The sequence below is a fragment of the Haliaeetus albicilla genome, chromosome 8 (assembly GCF_947461875.1).
Source record: "Haliaeetus albicilla chromosome 8, bHalAlb1.1, whole genome shotgun sequence".
Taxonomy (NCBI): Eukaryota; Metazoa; Chordata; class Aves; order Accipitriformes; family Accipitridae; genus Haliaeetus; species Haliaeetus albicilla.
In genome coordinates, this window is record NC_091490.1 from 42,638,754 (window position 1) to 42,653,872 (window position 15,119).

Below are 15,119 nucleotides of genomic sequence, written 5' to 3' on the forward strand. Positions count from 1 at the left end.
GGAAAGAGAGGCCTAGGTTTGACCTATGTCAAGATTCTAAATTAATTCTATTAATTCAGAAGGATTTCTGTCCCAGTTACCAAATTAACCCCTAAGCCAAATTCACCTGCAGCCCAGTTGGCCTAAATCTTCTGGCCCTAGCACTGAAGCAGTGAGTGGATCAATGCATGGAAATGTCAAACTGGGAAAACAGGTCTGCTGGGACGATGTCAAGCATGCAAAAGTAAAAGGTGTCTAGTTTTCCCGAGGGGTGCTCCCCGCCGGGAGCTGGTTCCTGCCAGGAGGGACAGCATGGGGCTTTCTGCCAGATGATGGAGGATGAAGGCAACGAAACCCAGCTCTGGCTGTCTTTGTTGCCAGCAGTGGGAAGCCACTGCGGACCAGCCGAGCCCAGGTGTGCTTGAAGTGCTGGTTTTCCCTCAGAGGTAGTTAGCTGTAAGTATAGTTTGAAATGAGGAAACAATTCACAGACGCTTGCAAAGGCTTCAGCAGCAGGGCCACTCGCTCCCCTAGCTGAAAATGCCGCAAGCGTGGCTCAGATAACATTCCAGCGCCAGGAGCAGGAGGCAGACAGACCCGTGTTGCTAGAAGCAACTTTGTCCCTGGTGCAAAAGGCGGATGTGGCCGCGAGCCAAACTTTATTGCTTGGCAGCATGAATAAAACAGCTGCTGCTCAAATGGCTGTGAATGAAACCTCTGCTCCTCTGCCTTGCTGAGCAAAGTCGGACTTTGTCCGACCCTCAGGAATAGCTGATATAATAAAGGTGAAGCAGCTCCCGGCTTGCTAGCAGGGATGGAGATGCTTCGTGCTGGCTCCTAGTCCCAGCCGTGTCCCGTGCTGTGACTTCCCCCCAGGCTGCAAGCCTGCTTGCACTTGCATGTGCGAGGCATGGCCAAGCTGGGAGCTGCCCCACGCTCCAGCTGTCGGATGGTTGGGCTCGATGCTCTTAAAGGTCTTTTCCAACCTAAATGATTCCATGCTGCTGCCTGTAGTGCTCCAGGCTGGGTTTGCAGGGCAAGCTGCGGGCTCGTCTCCCTGCAGCCTGGTGCAAAAGCCTCCCATTAGGCTCGGCAAGCGATGGGAGAGGCGGCACAGCAAGGGTATATGAAAAAAAGGCCCAGCCTGGGGGCTGAAAATGGCAGAGGCATCAGAAAACAGGATGGAAATGAAGTCAGTTTATCTGCTTCAGCCACCAGCAGCAGGGCAGCTTTCTTCCTTCCAGTCTTGCCAGTTCTTGCCTATACTAGCAGCAAGGAAGGGTTGTGACATTGATTTATTTAACTCTGAAATTGAATAATGGATCACACCCAAACCATGCTTCTGTGGCGAGACAGTTGGTTGCACCTTTGGTGCTTGTTTCCTCTGACCACACTGATTCCTGTCTCATACCTCCCACCCTTAACAGAGCTTTTCCTTCCCGACCGCTGCCCCCACCATCACCTGCAGCAGGGCCCGGAGCACCCAAACCTCGGGGAGAGAAGTGGCAGTGCTTTCCTCCATTCTTTTTGGCAGTGAGGAAACCCAGCTCCACAGAAGGTGACCAGGTAAGGGCAGAGAATAGCTTAATCTTTGGAGTTTTAAACAGATTTGTGTCTCCTTCAAAGCTAGAAGGCAGTATGAGACCTGAGCTTTCCTAAGGCCCGTGTTACAAAGAGATAGGAAGATCTGAGCCCTTGATGGCCGATGAAGATTTGGACTCAAGTGGGGAATGTTCTTTGCTATTTTGCTAAACGTTATCTCAACCATGGGCTGGGAAGACTTGCAGCTTAAGCATACAGAGCAGGCAAGGGACATGATGGATTTTATTCAGATTTATTGAAGCAGCTCCAGGCTGAGTAATAAACACACACAACTGCTGTATAAAAGAAAAAAAAAAAAAAGTACAGAACCAGCCCATGGGCAAAGTACTGTCACGTGTTAAGACATTTCAGGCAACTGCCTCTGGTGCTGCCTGCATTCCAAGTCACAGCAGACAGCAGCACAGTCCAGAGCCTGCTGCCAGTTACTTAGAAGCTTCCTTTGTCCTTTCTAGTAAATATCACTTAAAACAAAATATTCAACGAAAGAAGTAAAAAATATTCCTCTGGTTCCTGCTCTGAGACCACACGAGTTAGGAGAAAACTTGGAAACCTTTTGCCGTCTCAAGGGACAGCACAAGCTGCCAGTCCGAGGAGCGGTTCAAAGCCAAAGCTGTGTTGCCGTGAGCCCTGCTGATGCTAAATGAGATCCACGCAAGGGCTGGCATCCAGTTCACAGACTTGCTAGGTAGGAGGAGGCGTTCCTACTGCCCGTGTCTTCTGTCTGGATCCTCAGTGAAGTGAGACACTGGCAAAATCAGGTGTGAGGCCTGCAGTGCAGAAAAAAGTATTGTGAAACCAGTGTGCAGCAAACCCGAGAACACTCCCCAAGCCTCAAAAACCTCAAACGCTGTTATCGTGGAGTGACTGCTGCATATTTCCCTCTACATCCAGGAATTTTCTATAGGTATCGCAGGATATTTTATTACATTAAACAACTTCATTTGGGTAGTACATCTCTTGCAAGGGGAAAAGAAAAAGCCTGCAGGGATCTGTGATTCACTGGCATCTTTTCTGCCCAGAGCCTTTAGAAAGGTTTAATTCCAGTTGAAAATTTTTGAAAAGTTAATCACTGTGTAGCAGGAAAGAAATGGCTTGAAAGGGACACCAGAGAATAATTAGAAGCGGAGAAACCTTGTGTTTATATGTAGACGGGGCTTGTCTTACAAATGCAATTACCAACCATTCTGGGACTAAATCCCAGCTATAATCTTGTTCTGGCACCAGCTCACAGCCCTCGCATCCCACAAGACATTTGGGTGCCACTAGCAGATTAACCGTGGCACCAGGAGGAGGAGGCTGTGCTAAAAGCAGCAGCCAGTCCCCCATGGCACCGCACGGTCTATCCCAGCTCCTGCAGACAGACTGCCTGTTAACATAACGCTCAACTCCACGAGCTTTCTGTACCCGGGACGACACCCAATCCTCCTCGCAGAGAGCATTCCCCAAAATCTTTGCATAGGCCAAGACTCAGTGGAAGGGCTAGGATGCCAGGTTAAGTGTCTCGTTATTTATACTAATCTTCTCCCCGCAGCATTTCAGCACCTAAAGAGATGTTCTCTCTCCTGCAGGGTTTTAGATCCCAAACTACCAGCCTGGAAGCACGTTTCTGGAGCTGTCGCTCACACAAGGCTGTTCTCTAGGACAACTCCAGTCCCGATCCACGTGCATCCACCCCTCGGGGTTTAACCCCTGTGCAGTGCAAAGCTATATAGAGGAGTTCTGGCTTGATCCGCAACTTTTTACCTTCCAGGTTCTTCGCCACACCGCGGCTCAGGCAGACAGGTACTTCCAGGTGCTGACGAAGGCAGTGGGGATGAGGGAATAAGGCACTGTCGTGATGCTGCTCCAGGTGTCAGATGATGGGTCGTAACAGTCCAGCGTTTTGCAGCGCTGAGCCCCGCAGTAGCCCCCCACCACGTACAGTCTGTTGCCCGACGTAACAGCACGGCAGCTGATGCGCTTAGCGGTGACGTCCCCAAATTTGGACCACTGGTAGGTATCACTGTGGAAGCGGTAAGCGGAGCTGGCAGAGAACTCCGTGTCCCCCCCGATGACAATGATGTGGCTGCCCACCACGGCAGCGGCCGTGTACCGCCAGGGCTGGGGGCAGCTGGCGGGCACCGTCCAGCGGTTCTGGCAGGGATCGAAGCACTGCACCTTGGGCAGCTTCTCCTGGTTGGCGCTGGTGCCACCGAAAACAAACAGCTTCATCTTGGCTCCCACCACGGCGGCGTTGCTTACGCCTTCTCGGAGAGGGGCCACTAAGGACCATTTGTCCAGCTGCGGGTCGTAGTGTTCGACTTGCTTGAGAGAGACGGAGGGAGAGGCCGGGAAGGCGCCGCTCACTGCCGTGTGACCCCCCACCACATACAGACAGTGGTCCAGCTCAGCGGAGCCGTGGCCAAACCGCGCCACCAGCATGGGAGCAGCTTTTGCCCACTCGTCGTGGAGGGTGTCGTAAACCCAGACGTCTTTGGAAGCGCCGTTCTCGGAGCCTTTGCCGCCGGTGATGTACACTTTGCACCCGATGGCACAGGCGCTGCACTCTTTACGAGGGCTTGGGATGTCTGCACGAGGAATGATCTCGCTGGTTTTATGATCCAGCATATAAATCTTGTCGCACATGAAGGTCTGGCCGCCGAGCAGCAGCAGGGCCTGGCTGACCTTGCGGGGTCGGGCACAGCACCCTGTCACCAGGCCGTCGTTTTGCAGGATCTTCATTTTGCATCGTACAGCGTCAGCCACGATCTCCTCCCCCAGCTTGTGGCTGGTCACCAGCTTCTCGCAGGCCACTTGCTTCCGCAGGTAGGACTCGGGCAGAAGGGCCAGGCGGACGGAGCGCAGCAACTCTGGCAGAACTTCATGGCGTCGGGGCAAATCGTACCGGATCCAACCTATAACAGCTTCGTAGACCAGCGTCTCATCCTCTACTTCCAGCTCTTCGCTCTCCACCAGCTCCAGCAGCTTGTCTTTGGGCAGGCGGAGGAAGTCTTCGGTCTTGCAGAGCGAGGTGAAGTTGGCCAACGCCATCCTCCAGGACAGCTCCAGCAGCCGCTCGCAGCAGTGGGCGTCGGACAGCAGCAGCATGTTCAAGCAGTTCCCGGGGTAAAGATTCTTCTCCAGAAAGTCGGCCGAAGCATCCCGAATATCCTGAAACTGCAACATGTCCCCAGCCTCCAGCAAGGACTCTGCGTTCTCCTCGTTAATCAGCACCCGGGCCGAGTAGGCGTAATCCAGCAGCAGCTCCAGCACCTCGGGGTGGAGGGAATCGTGGAAGTTGACTTCGGCATCTCTGCTCTCCTTCAGGCCCCCGCTGAACATAGCGTCGAAGTAACGGCTGCAGGAGGCCAGGACGGCCCGGTGGCAGTGGAAAGCCTGGTTCCCCGCTCGCAGGACCACGTCGGTGAAGAGGTGCCGCTTGCGGAGCAGGTTGAGGTGGGTGAGGAGGCTGTCGGCGTGGCCCGGTTTGTGGAAAAGGTGGATGTTCATGGAGCCGGAGCTCGAGCGGGATTTCCGGTTCTCGTGGCTGCTGACGGACATGGTGGTGAGGCTGCTCTGCAAGGAAAAACCGGAGAGTCAGCAGGGAAAGGCCGGGAGCGCGGTCACCGGGAACCGGGACCGGCGGGGGGGGGGGAGGGTGCAGCTGGGGTCGCGCCGGAGGGCTGCAGCGGGACGGCGACCGCAGAGAGAAGCCAGCGACGGGTGTACGGTCCCCGACCGGTAAGGGGGACCTCGGAGGGGCGTCCCGCAGCGGCGGTACTCGCCTAGCGCAGACCGAAGCGGAGCACCGGGCGATCCGGTACCGAACGCCGGTGCAGGGTACGGCTCGGCCGGGCCCTGCGAAGTACCGAGTGGGAGATATGCGCTCCCCGGTGCTACCGGTGCCCACCCTTCCCCGCCATCCCGCACCTCTCTCCGGTCCCGCACTCACTCACCCACCGCTCCCCGCCGCCGCCGCCGCCGCCGCGTGGCCGCCCCACCGTCAGCTCCGCCCCCTTCCCCCCGACGGGCGCGGCGCAACAACCAATCAGCGACTTCAACGCCCTCCCCTCGCTCTTTTGTGAATGGAAACCGAGGTGGGGGCGTGCGCATGCGCCGAGCTTTAACCCTTTCCTGCCCGCCGGCAACGTGTCCGTATCCCCCCCCCGCCCCCAGCTCCATTTCCCCGCCTCGCAGCGCTGCTCCCCCCGCCAGCAAGAGCAGCTCTCATCGCTCCCTCCTGCAGCAATGCTTAGGCAGGAGTCAGCAGCCGAAAAAGGGGACGGTAGGGCAGCCGTGATGCCCATAAAGGCCGCCTGCAGCTTTGGTCGTGGAGTTGTATGTGGGTGTCCCGTCCCCCCCCGGCCACAAAGGGGCCATAAAATCAGGAGCTCTGGGCTGGAATCAGCAGCTCATCTGCTAACGGGCTGCTGACAAAGGGAGGTCACGGCCGGAACAAACCATCCCTGCTCAGCAAATGTTTTCTTGCACGGGGCAATGCAGGAGCTGAGTTGGGCTGATGGCCGCAGCAGAAAAAAAAAAGGAAAAAAAAGACACACAAAAAAAAGCAGCAGGTTTTGGGAGGATGGGGTCTGCCCACACAAGGGTTTGTGTTAAAAAAGAGAGCGTGCTGCCCGGGACAGTCAGCAGCAGCCACCATAGGTGCTTAAATATTATGTGTCAGTGGGGACCAAAAGCACTCCACAGAAAAATACAAATTTCTGAATTACCAGGTTTTGCACATTTCAGTTTGTCCTGCACTTCACTGGCTGCGATTTAAAATCACCCAACAAGGAAGCAGATGAAGCAAACACACTTAGGCCAGTTTACAGTGTCCTTTCTCTACGTTAAAATAAAAAGCATGGTTTAGAGCTTTGGCATTGGAGGTGTGCGTATTTGGGCTTTTCTTAAATCGCTATAGCTACACCTTGTCCCACGCTAAGCAGGAGAGCGTGTTCTGAAGGAATGGTTTCACGGGGTTAAGAATACAAAGAGATGGAATCCGATTTCTTACTAAAAAACCACTAAATTGCAGCAGGAGCCACCGCAGCGGGTGACAGGACTGGGCAGTAGCTACAGCTGTTCCCAAGCAGCAGGACCCGGGTGTTCTGCCTCTTTGGGCACAAGACCTGCGGCGTGACTAGAGGAAAAAAGAGAGTCTCTTCCAGATAATGCCTGCCCACACTCCGAGTTGTACCAAAACCTGTAAATCTGACACCAAATTCTGAGCAGAGTCGGGAAGGCGTCCTCTGGGACACTTCACGGGGTGAAGGTCCAGAAAAACAGCAAGGACAGGGCAAAGGATAAAGCATATCAAGACCTCGCTCTGCTCTTTGAGCAGAGGCAGGAGATAGTTTCCTGCGTCCGTGCCAAAAACAACAATAACAACAAAAAAACAAAGAGGTCAAATCTCCTGGAAACATGGTGTGCGCCGTACTGCGTTACAGGGAGCACGGGCACAGCGCAGACTAAGCAGAACTGTTTTCAAAAGATGCATTTTTGTGACAGTTAGTCAGGTGCTCTGAATTATTTCAGGAGAAGGAAGGCTGGTAACAGATGGGGAGCTGCAGCTAACGCAGCACAAACGTTTTCTGTCACCCAGGCACTGTTTGGAGCTTTCTAGAACCAGATAAAGAACATTTGCCCTGTTATCAGAAGGACTGATCACTCAAGGCCACCTTTGAAGCGTTCGTCTCATTTATTACTGGCACCACCTAGAAATATAACTGTAAAACTCATCTTGGCATTGGTTCGACTGGTCCTTTGAAAAGTGATTAATAAATGTGCTGGTTTTTTTTTTTAAAAAAACAAGTCCGTTGGCTGCTGCCCAGAGCCTGGTGGAAGAGCTCCACCCGGTGGCGTTCCGTAAAGGCACAGCTGGAGGCTCAGTGCTGCTTCTCCTTTACGCCACAAGTCTCAACTTCCAGTATTTCTCCTTAAATGAGCAACACAGACTACAAAAAGCTTTGCAAGGCACTGCTTACAGCTGCTACTTCTTTCCCCTCTCATCTCTAAAGAAACACAACCGTCACAAACCAAATAACCGCTTGCTCCTGTTTGCGCTTGGGGGATCTGCTCGGCTCAAACACCAACATCTCTCTGACGGAGAAACTTCCACGATACGGGTCACCTCCCTGGTTCAGAGGAGGCACCAAGCGCTGAGCCCAGAGCTCGAACTCACTGGATCCATCCCTTAGCAGTTTTGTGTGACAGAACTGTGGCCATTTCTCCACTTAACGCTGACTTTGTGCTCTTTTAAGTGACAGCAAAGACTGGAGGGTTGCATTTATCTTTTGGGACAGAGGAAGGAAAGATAGAAGTGACTTTTTTCCCCTCTATTTTACCAGTCCTAGAAGATTTCTTGATTTTCAGAGGATTCGCCTGAAAGATTTCTCTGATGAAGAATAATAAAAAGTGTTAACCGTAAACAATCCTCGCTGTAATAGACACCTTGACTATAATCCCAGTTACAGGATGCGTGAAATTACAGTTGTCAACACCCAAGCAAGTTAAAATACACCCTGCCTCACTAAAGGCATTTTTACCATGTAGAAATTGGGCTCCTGAAGCTTAATTATGGTTTATACAGCTTCAGAATTTCCTCCTCTAGATGCTTGGTAGATACCAATCAGGGAAGATATGGTCCCCAGGAGACCTACTAACCATGGAGGAAAGCGTCCGGCCCAAAGAAATCCCGGAGGCAGCCAGTGGATTGCGTTGCAGAGATCTGCCATGTCGGTGAGGATGCTCAAAACTTCAGCCTTCACTTGGGCTTTCATTTCCTTTCGACTCAGAGGCGAAGATGTGCTGTTGGAAGCAAAAGTAATATTAGTGATAGCCCATCATATAATAATAATTAGTGATAGCTCACAAATGAGAATAGATGTATTTGGGTTAAATTAGCTGTATAGCCAAGGAGGGAAATCATACCACTTGTGCTGCCTCAGCTTTCTTCTTAACTGGAACAAGATTCTCAGGGATCTGAAAACAAGACAAGAGTTATTTCTCCTACAGCATCAAAGGGGAGGGATTTTTTTCTCTAGCATTAAATGCGTCTGTGAGGAAGAGCACCCCTCTGCAGCCGAGAGGGTCCTTCATTTTAGCCTGATTACAGGGAACACGGCTCATCCCCTGTCCATCTCCTTCCCGCCGCAGACTGCGGCACCTCAGCCAGCCTTACCGCAGGACACCCAGAAGCAGGGAGAAGGCCCAGAGTGCTGTGCTCACAGTCCACCACTTCTGAGAGCCGACACGGATGATGCCAGCATCGGCCGCCCACGCAACATGCTCACAGGGGTAGTAGAGTTGGTTGGCCAAGTTGCAGAGCACCGAAAGCCCCCTCACCAGGCCGTCCTCGTCCTGCGGGGAGCATGGCGGGGACACACCTTGACGCCTGCGGCACAGCCGGGAAGGCTGCTGGTGCACCCTGTGCCCCCACGCTCACCTTGGGGCCCAGCCCGTAACCACAGCTGTAGCTGAGCATGGCGAAATCGTCGAAGAGGCGCAGGGCCGTGCGGCAGGCGCTCAGCTGGGCCGACACGACCAGGAGACTCCCGGGCAGCCCGGATGGCGAGGCCTGAGGCCCGGCCAGCGCTCCGCCCGCCAGCTGACAGCCATAACAGAGAGCCCGGACCTGCGGAGGCAGAGCCCGGTGAAGGCCCCGCCGTTACCGGCAGGACAGAGCCCCGCTGGGCCGCTCTCCGTCACTCACCACCCGGTCGCGGCCGCGGTAGGTCTCCAACACGGCGACTAGGCCGTTGAGCGCGGCCGCCGCCATAGCAACGCTTCCGGGATGTGACGTCACACACACGGTCGGAGCCGGCGCGGGGTTCGCCGGGAAGGTGGCGGAACCGTCGCCATGGCGACGGGGCCTAGTGGTTACCGAAGCCCGGCCGCGGCCTCCAGCCTCTTCGGCCATGGCGGCCGGCGCCGTGCCGGTGATCCTGGAGCCCCTCACGGGCCTTCCCTTCCTGAAGGCATCCCACATTCAGTTGGGGGCTGAGCGTCGGGCGCCGGGAAGCGGCCGTCGGCCATTTTCTCATAGCCAGTTCCCCCCACTCTGGGGGGTTTACAGGCCGGCCCCAGCCCCGCCGCCCCGCAGCGGGTGGGTGCTGAGCCCGACGCGGGGTGACGGTGGGGAAACCTGCTCGGAAACTCGCCGGGCGTTTCCAGAGAGGCCCCTGCAGCCGGTGGCCCCAGTTGTTCCCCCAGAATCGCGTGTCCGCATGCACGCAGACCCCCGTATCCGCGTCCTCACCTCAGCAACGAGGGAGAGCTTCCCCTGTCCCCACACCCCCCTTCAGAGACCCCCCCTGCCCACAGCCAAGAAATGGAAGGATAACATTCCTTGTGGAGACAGACAGAAAATAAAGCTCCCTCCATCCGTCTATACTTTCTCATACCCGGCACATGAGATCCAGCCCGCTGCCAGGCCATGGCACTTGCATAGGGGTGAGCTGTTTTACAGACCGGTCTGTCCCCAACAGACCTTCCCCGCGGTCCTCGGTGCTGCGCAGGCTTCCTGGGCACCCAGCGGAGTCGGTAGCTTGGCTCAGAGTCATGCTGACTATTTGGCTATTTTGCTTTCTCTTTTTATAGCTGAGTAAATGAATCTGATGCTCATAAGACAGGTTAATAGCACTAACTAGAGCCGCTCGCCAGCCAAGCTTTTGCTTGCGCAGCCTTTCCAGCTGTCTTCCACACTTGCTGCATCCTCAGATGCTGCAGTTTTCATGCCAGAGCTGCATCGGTTCTGATGGACCACATCCACGTTCCACAGTGTTGCGGCTCACCTTGCTGCAAGCTGGTGTCAATTGCTTTACCACTTCATTATACGAAATAGATTCAGTAGTACTAAAATGCTAAAAGAGCAGCTGCCTCGAGATTGCAGCTCCAATATCATTAATATTTCCTCACAAGGGTAAATAGAGCATTTTTAGAAATAACGCCCTTAATTTCCCCTTCTGGCTGTTTGGCAGGATGTGTTCCTACTATTAAAGGGGATGGACAGTCCTATTACTACACTTCTTACCAAGCACAGTTTAAGGGTGAATGGAGTCCACCTGCAAAGCCAAGTGAAAAGGTAACAGCATGATTTTGGGGAGGACCAAGACACAGTTAAAGGGCAGCACATCCCCATGTTGAATTCTGTCCTGAAAGGGGTGGGATCTGTGCCACTGAAAACCAGATGGACGGAAAGACAGAGAGGGGAAACAAAGGGATTATGCTTTAAGTGGCTGTTCTGTAGCTCTCTTGGCTTCCCTTCAGCGCATGTCTCCTATTAAATTTGGGGATCCCAGAAGCAGTGGATCTGTGAGTGAGCAGAAGCATGCCTACCGTGCCCCAGAGAAGAAGACACACAGGTATCAGCAGGAGAACCTGGTGGGCATCCCCAGGAACTGCTCTTTCTGATGAACGTTGCTAGTTAAGCAGCTCATACCTGATATCTTGCAGAGTCTATGACAAGGAACATGCTGCCTCCCAGCTCCACCGCACAAACCTGCAGCTGGGGGATGGTTGCACCAGATTCTCCACCTCGACGTCAGAGCTCTTCCCAGTGCACAGTCTAGGTAGGGTAAGTCTGTGACACAGAGGCAATGTGTGCAGACAACTACTGAGGTTTATAATGAGCTGAACCATAGGTTTTGTCACTTGGTTTTAGTGAGAGAATTATAGATAAAGATATAATGCATTCATATAATATGTATATAATTTTATATTTTTAATGTTTTATAGTTTTTACGTACTCAGCATCAGTGTTGTCACTGTGAGGCTCTATTTCACCCTCAGTCCACTTCCCTGGCAGGTTGAAGAGCTGTATTCATTCCTGTGCTCTATTGCATGAGGAAAAGCTGCTGTAGCTATAAATTGTTCAGAGACTGGAGTACTCTGACATCCTTCACTCTTGCTTTTGCCAGAGCCTGTAACTACTGTCCGTCCAAACAAATATGCTTCATTCATCCCCAGAGGTGATGAAGACCCTGAGAGAAATCGAGTGTTGGCAAGAACTACTACTACAAAGCTCTCCTACCCAGAGGTCTGTTCCCAGCTTTGCTGTGCAGGTGTTTCTCTGGTGGAGACCCTCTCTTCTTTTACGTACGCTACTCTGGCACCTAAAGACAATGCTGTTGCCCCTTCTCCCCTCCCCACTCTGGGCTGTGCAGGGTGTAATGTGCAATAGGGTGCCTTTCTCAGCTACAGCCTGTTTCTGTTAAAGCAGCTCTTGTGTTCTCCAGACTGACAGGTGGAACTTCGCACCGAAGCCTGACTTGCTACTTCAGAAACATCGAAGCAACGTCTGCTTGGGAGATGAGCGTTCAGACTCCCATTTCTTCAGCACAACACAGCAGTCAGACTATCAGCCACCTCACCAGAGCCAGAGGGTGATGGCAGACAGCAAGAGACACCGCAAGAGCCATATCCCCTTCAACTACCACAGTAAGGCCACATTGCTCAGACTGTCGTGGTGACAGATGAAGACTGCTGAGGTTCTCCTAGCTCTGTGCAAGGGACAGCGATGCCTGGTGTTCTGGAAGAGGAGGCAGCCCAGACATCTTGGGCTGGAGATGGCAGGAAGGCACTGGTGCAGCATCATGTCTTTAGTAAAATGAGACTGTTACCCTAAAGCCAGGCAGGACAGCCATGCTCAGCCCCATGCCTGCTGCTGCTGGTTCTCACAGTGGCTCCTAATCTCAGGCACTTTCACCTCCCCATCTCACTTACCAGCCACTTTGATGCCCGTGCCAGCCACAGACATTCACTGCCATCCTACAGCAACATTTAGCATGTTCAGGTGACATGAATGATTTCTGGGACATGAAGAAGCGGCTTGATCTTTCTCCCTTGCTACATTTATTTTTAGAAGTTGTTTTGCATTTGTATTTGGGAGGAAGGAGAGGATTTCAATCAAAAGCTCTGCTTTTGCAACCTCAGGAAGGGATGTGGTTAGAGCTGGTCAGGGAAGGCATTAAGAAAATCCTTCTCTGACATTACCTCCTGTTTCTGATGGCCAGTACTCTGTAGCTAAGAGAGAGGTCCCTTTATGCCGTGTATCTGTTTTCAAGCCATTTGTTTTACTAAATGTGGAACAGATCACAGTTGATTTGATCTTTTCCTTGGCCCCAAACTTCTGGAGCAGCTCCATAACTAGCATATGGAGTGATATTCCTGTAACTGCCATGTGAATTTCTTCATTTACCTCCTCACCCTGAGAATTGGTTTCTGTCTGGGCAAAGGTTTTCAGCAAAGTGCTGATGGCAAAGCCTGTCTTTTCCTCTCATTAATGGAAATGCATGCAGATCTGTGACTGCAAGTCAAACTGCAAAGCTTTTCTGACATTGCTTCCTAATTTACTGGGTTGAATTTACTTTTTATTTCAATTCCATCTGTCAGCAGGTGCAAGTTCTGTCACAACCATGCAGGCCATGCTGGTCCCACACAGACAGCAGAAACAACAACTCTCTGAAGACATGCTACAGCAGGTACAGCCTTAATAGGCTTGGATTTACCATGAGGGGGCCTGGGGAAGTGGGATTATACCAAGCAAAGCTATAGCCTCCCCATTAACATCATGAGTTTTGGTGTGTGCTGTTGAGCTACTTGAGATGGGACAGCCATGGATCAAATCTTGTCTACCTCCAGCCTCAAGTAAATGCTCTGTGGGGAGCAGTCGTAGCTGAGAAAAATCTTTGAAGGGAGAGGAAAGACAGGCAACCAAATCCCTAAGTGAAGAAACGTTGGAGGGAGGGGGAAGGTGATTCTGGTCCCCCACAGAGGGTCAGAGGAGGAAAATTGGCATGGCTAGAGGCGTCCATCCAGGGTAAACATCTCTTTGCACCACCAGCAGAGAAGGCTGTGCATCTGCCAGAGAGAGAGGATGCAGGCAGGCACAGACTGCAGCTGCCCGGGGAGGTGACCCCTCAGGTAGCAACAGGGGGCTCAGATGTAAGGGGCTGCCAGGTTCCATGTTATCACCTGCCTCTTCCCCAGCCCCGTCCCCATGTGCTGAAAGCTTTTCTCTCTTCTCAGATCAAATACTGACACCTGGGGCTACCCTGGAGGGCAAAGGACCTCTTCAGGACTGAGCATAAAGATGAGTTCACGCCCAAGTCCAGAGGCCCAGCAGAAATCCAAAAAGCAAGCTCCCAAGTGAGCTGCGTCCCCCTGGGGACCCTGAGAGAATACTGTCCCCGGAGGAAGGTGCTCTTCGCACCATGATGTTCTCCCTTCTTCAGTGACCGCCCAGAACTTCCTGCACTGCGGACTGCCTACACGTCGCGTTACCTGTTAGCCATCCTGGTGCCCTGCTCTTGGCCTGTGTGTGTGTTTACAGGGAACGTTTATTTCTCAAACTGAATGAGGACACAAGCTGGTGTTGTGACAGCAAGAATAAACACTGGGAGATTAGCCCAAAGGCATGGGTGACACATATCTCTGGATTGCGAGACCCACGGAGTGCCTCTAGGCAGGCACTGGGGCAGGAGGAAGCAGGTGGGGTAGGGAGAAGCTCAGAGAAAGGGCAAGAGATCAGAAGCAAAGTGAGAGGCACTGTCAGGGCTGTGTGTGGGCTGGAATATTCCCTCATTATCTGTTTGGATTTTGGTGTCAAGGCCTGAAACCAAAGGTCAGTGAACAGTTGGGCAGAGAGGTAGCTCTCCCCAGCTTATGATGAGTGGGCTGTTTTCCTAGAGGTGAGCCATGTATTTTTGTTGAGTTGATAACTCACGTGGGTTTCCTGAATGCTGAGTTTGCACTAACTCTGTTTGGGCTATAGATATTTTAAAAAGGAATCGGTGTGGGCCGGTCAGCCCCCTCCCTTGGGGGGCTGAGTGAGCAGGGTTAGCTGCTGCCTTGTCACAGCTGCCACTTCACAAGCTCTTCTCAGCCTTTTGATGCGGATGGGCTTGATTCACGTGTGCTGTGAGCCAGCACCAAAGCATTTGAGCAGGGGTTACTAAACCATTTCCAGGTCCTGCAGTTTGTGTGTGAGCAGTGGCTGTGTCCACGATCCCCCTGTGCTTTCCTCTTGGGATTTGACTCTACATCCCTCAGGAAAGGGACAGTCTTTTCTCCACGCGTACTTCAAAGAAGCCGCATACTCAAGTCTTGCAAAAGCACACAGGCACCTCACATCAGTATCTTACGCCAGTACATTGCTAACACCTCGATTTAAACACCTCAGCTGCATCATTTGGTGTAGTAACAGGGACTTGCATCTGCTAGCAGTCTGCCTCATCACTTTTATGTGACCCTGAAGTGGCATTGCCACCTGTGCTACTGCAGAAGCGGCCAGAGTTCACTGGGGATAAATGGTGAACATCACCCTTTTGGTGGAACCAGCTGGTTGGGGAGCTGTTGCTGGGAGGACCCTGTGGTTACTTACTTTCTTTTTCATGTGGATTTTGATGTGACTTCAGATACAGAAAGTACAACTGGCTTTTGAGGTAAGGGTCTTTGCTTTCTGAGCTCCTCTCCCACCCCTTCCAGCAATGCCCCAGGAATGCCTGAACTGGGAAGGCCAAACAGCCTTTCTTTGATTCCCCCAGCTATGTGAAATCTGC

General features: G+C 52.8%; 3 protein-coding genes across 5 annotated transcripts; 1 reads left to right on the top strand and 2 right to left on the bottom strand.

Moving 5' to 3' along the window:
* Positions 1-2,175: 2,175 nt before the first annotated feature.
* Positions 2,176-5,121, bottom strand: LOC104322838 (ectoderm-neural cortex protein 1-like). Its single transcript, XM_069790365.1, has 2 exons — positions 3,325-5,121; positions 2,176-2,348 (listed from the first exon to the last, which is right to left on the bottom strand). Exon 1 carries the CDS (start codon positions 5,119-5,121, stop codon positions 3,352-3,354), a length of 1,770 nt encoding a protein of 589 aa, XP_069646466.1. The 3' UTR covers positions 2,176-2,348; positions 3,325-3,351.
* PEX11G (peroxisomal biogenesis factor 11 gamma) lies at positions 5,006-9,493 on the bottom strand. Of its 3 annotated transcripts, none has more exons than XM_069790368.1 (6): positions 9,272-9,358; positions 9,005-9,193; positions 8,741-8,919; positions 8,491-8,541; positions 8,224-8,367; positions 5,006-5,136 (listed from the first exon to the last, which is right to left on the bottom strand). In XM_069790368.1, coding segments are annotated over exons 1-6 (630 nt in total). In that variant the 5' UTR covers positions 9,338-9,358; the 3' UTR covers positions 5,006-5,135. The 3 variants fall into 3 exon arrangements, with proteins under 3 accessions (XP_069646469.1, XP_069646468.1, XP_069646467.1); XM_069790367.1 differs by lacking the exon at positions 5,006-5,136 and adding an exon at positions 7,240-7,954; XM_069790366.1 differs by lacking the exon at positions 5,006-5,136 and having other exon boundaries at positions 7,240-8,367; positions 9,272-9,493.
* SAXO5 (stabilizer of axonemal microtubules 5) lies at positions 9,188-15,089 on the top strand. Its single transcript, XM_069790369.1, is given in 9 exon segments — positions 9,188-10,011; positions 10,539-10,642; positions 10,828-10,922; positions 11,014-11,129; positions 11,478-11,596; positions 11,796-11,997; positions 12,952-13,040; positions 13,588-13,757; positions 14,957-15,089. Coding segments are annotated over 9 exon segments (1,497 nt in total). The 5' UTR covers positions 9,188-9,476; the 3' UTR covers positions 15,024-15,089.
* Positions 15,090-15,119: the final 30 nt, after the last annotated feature.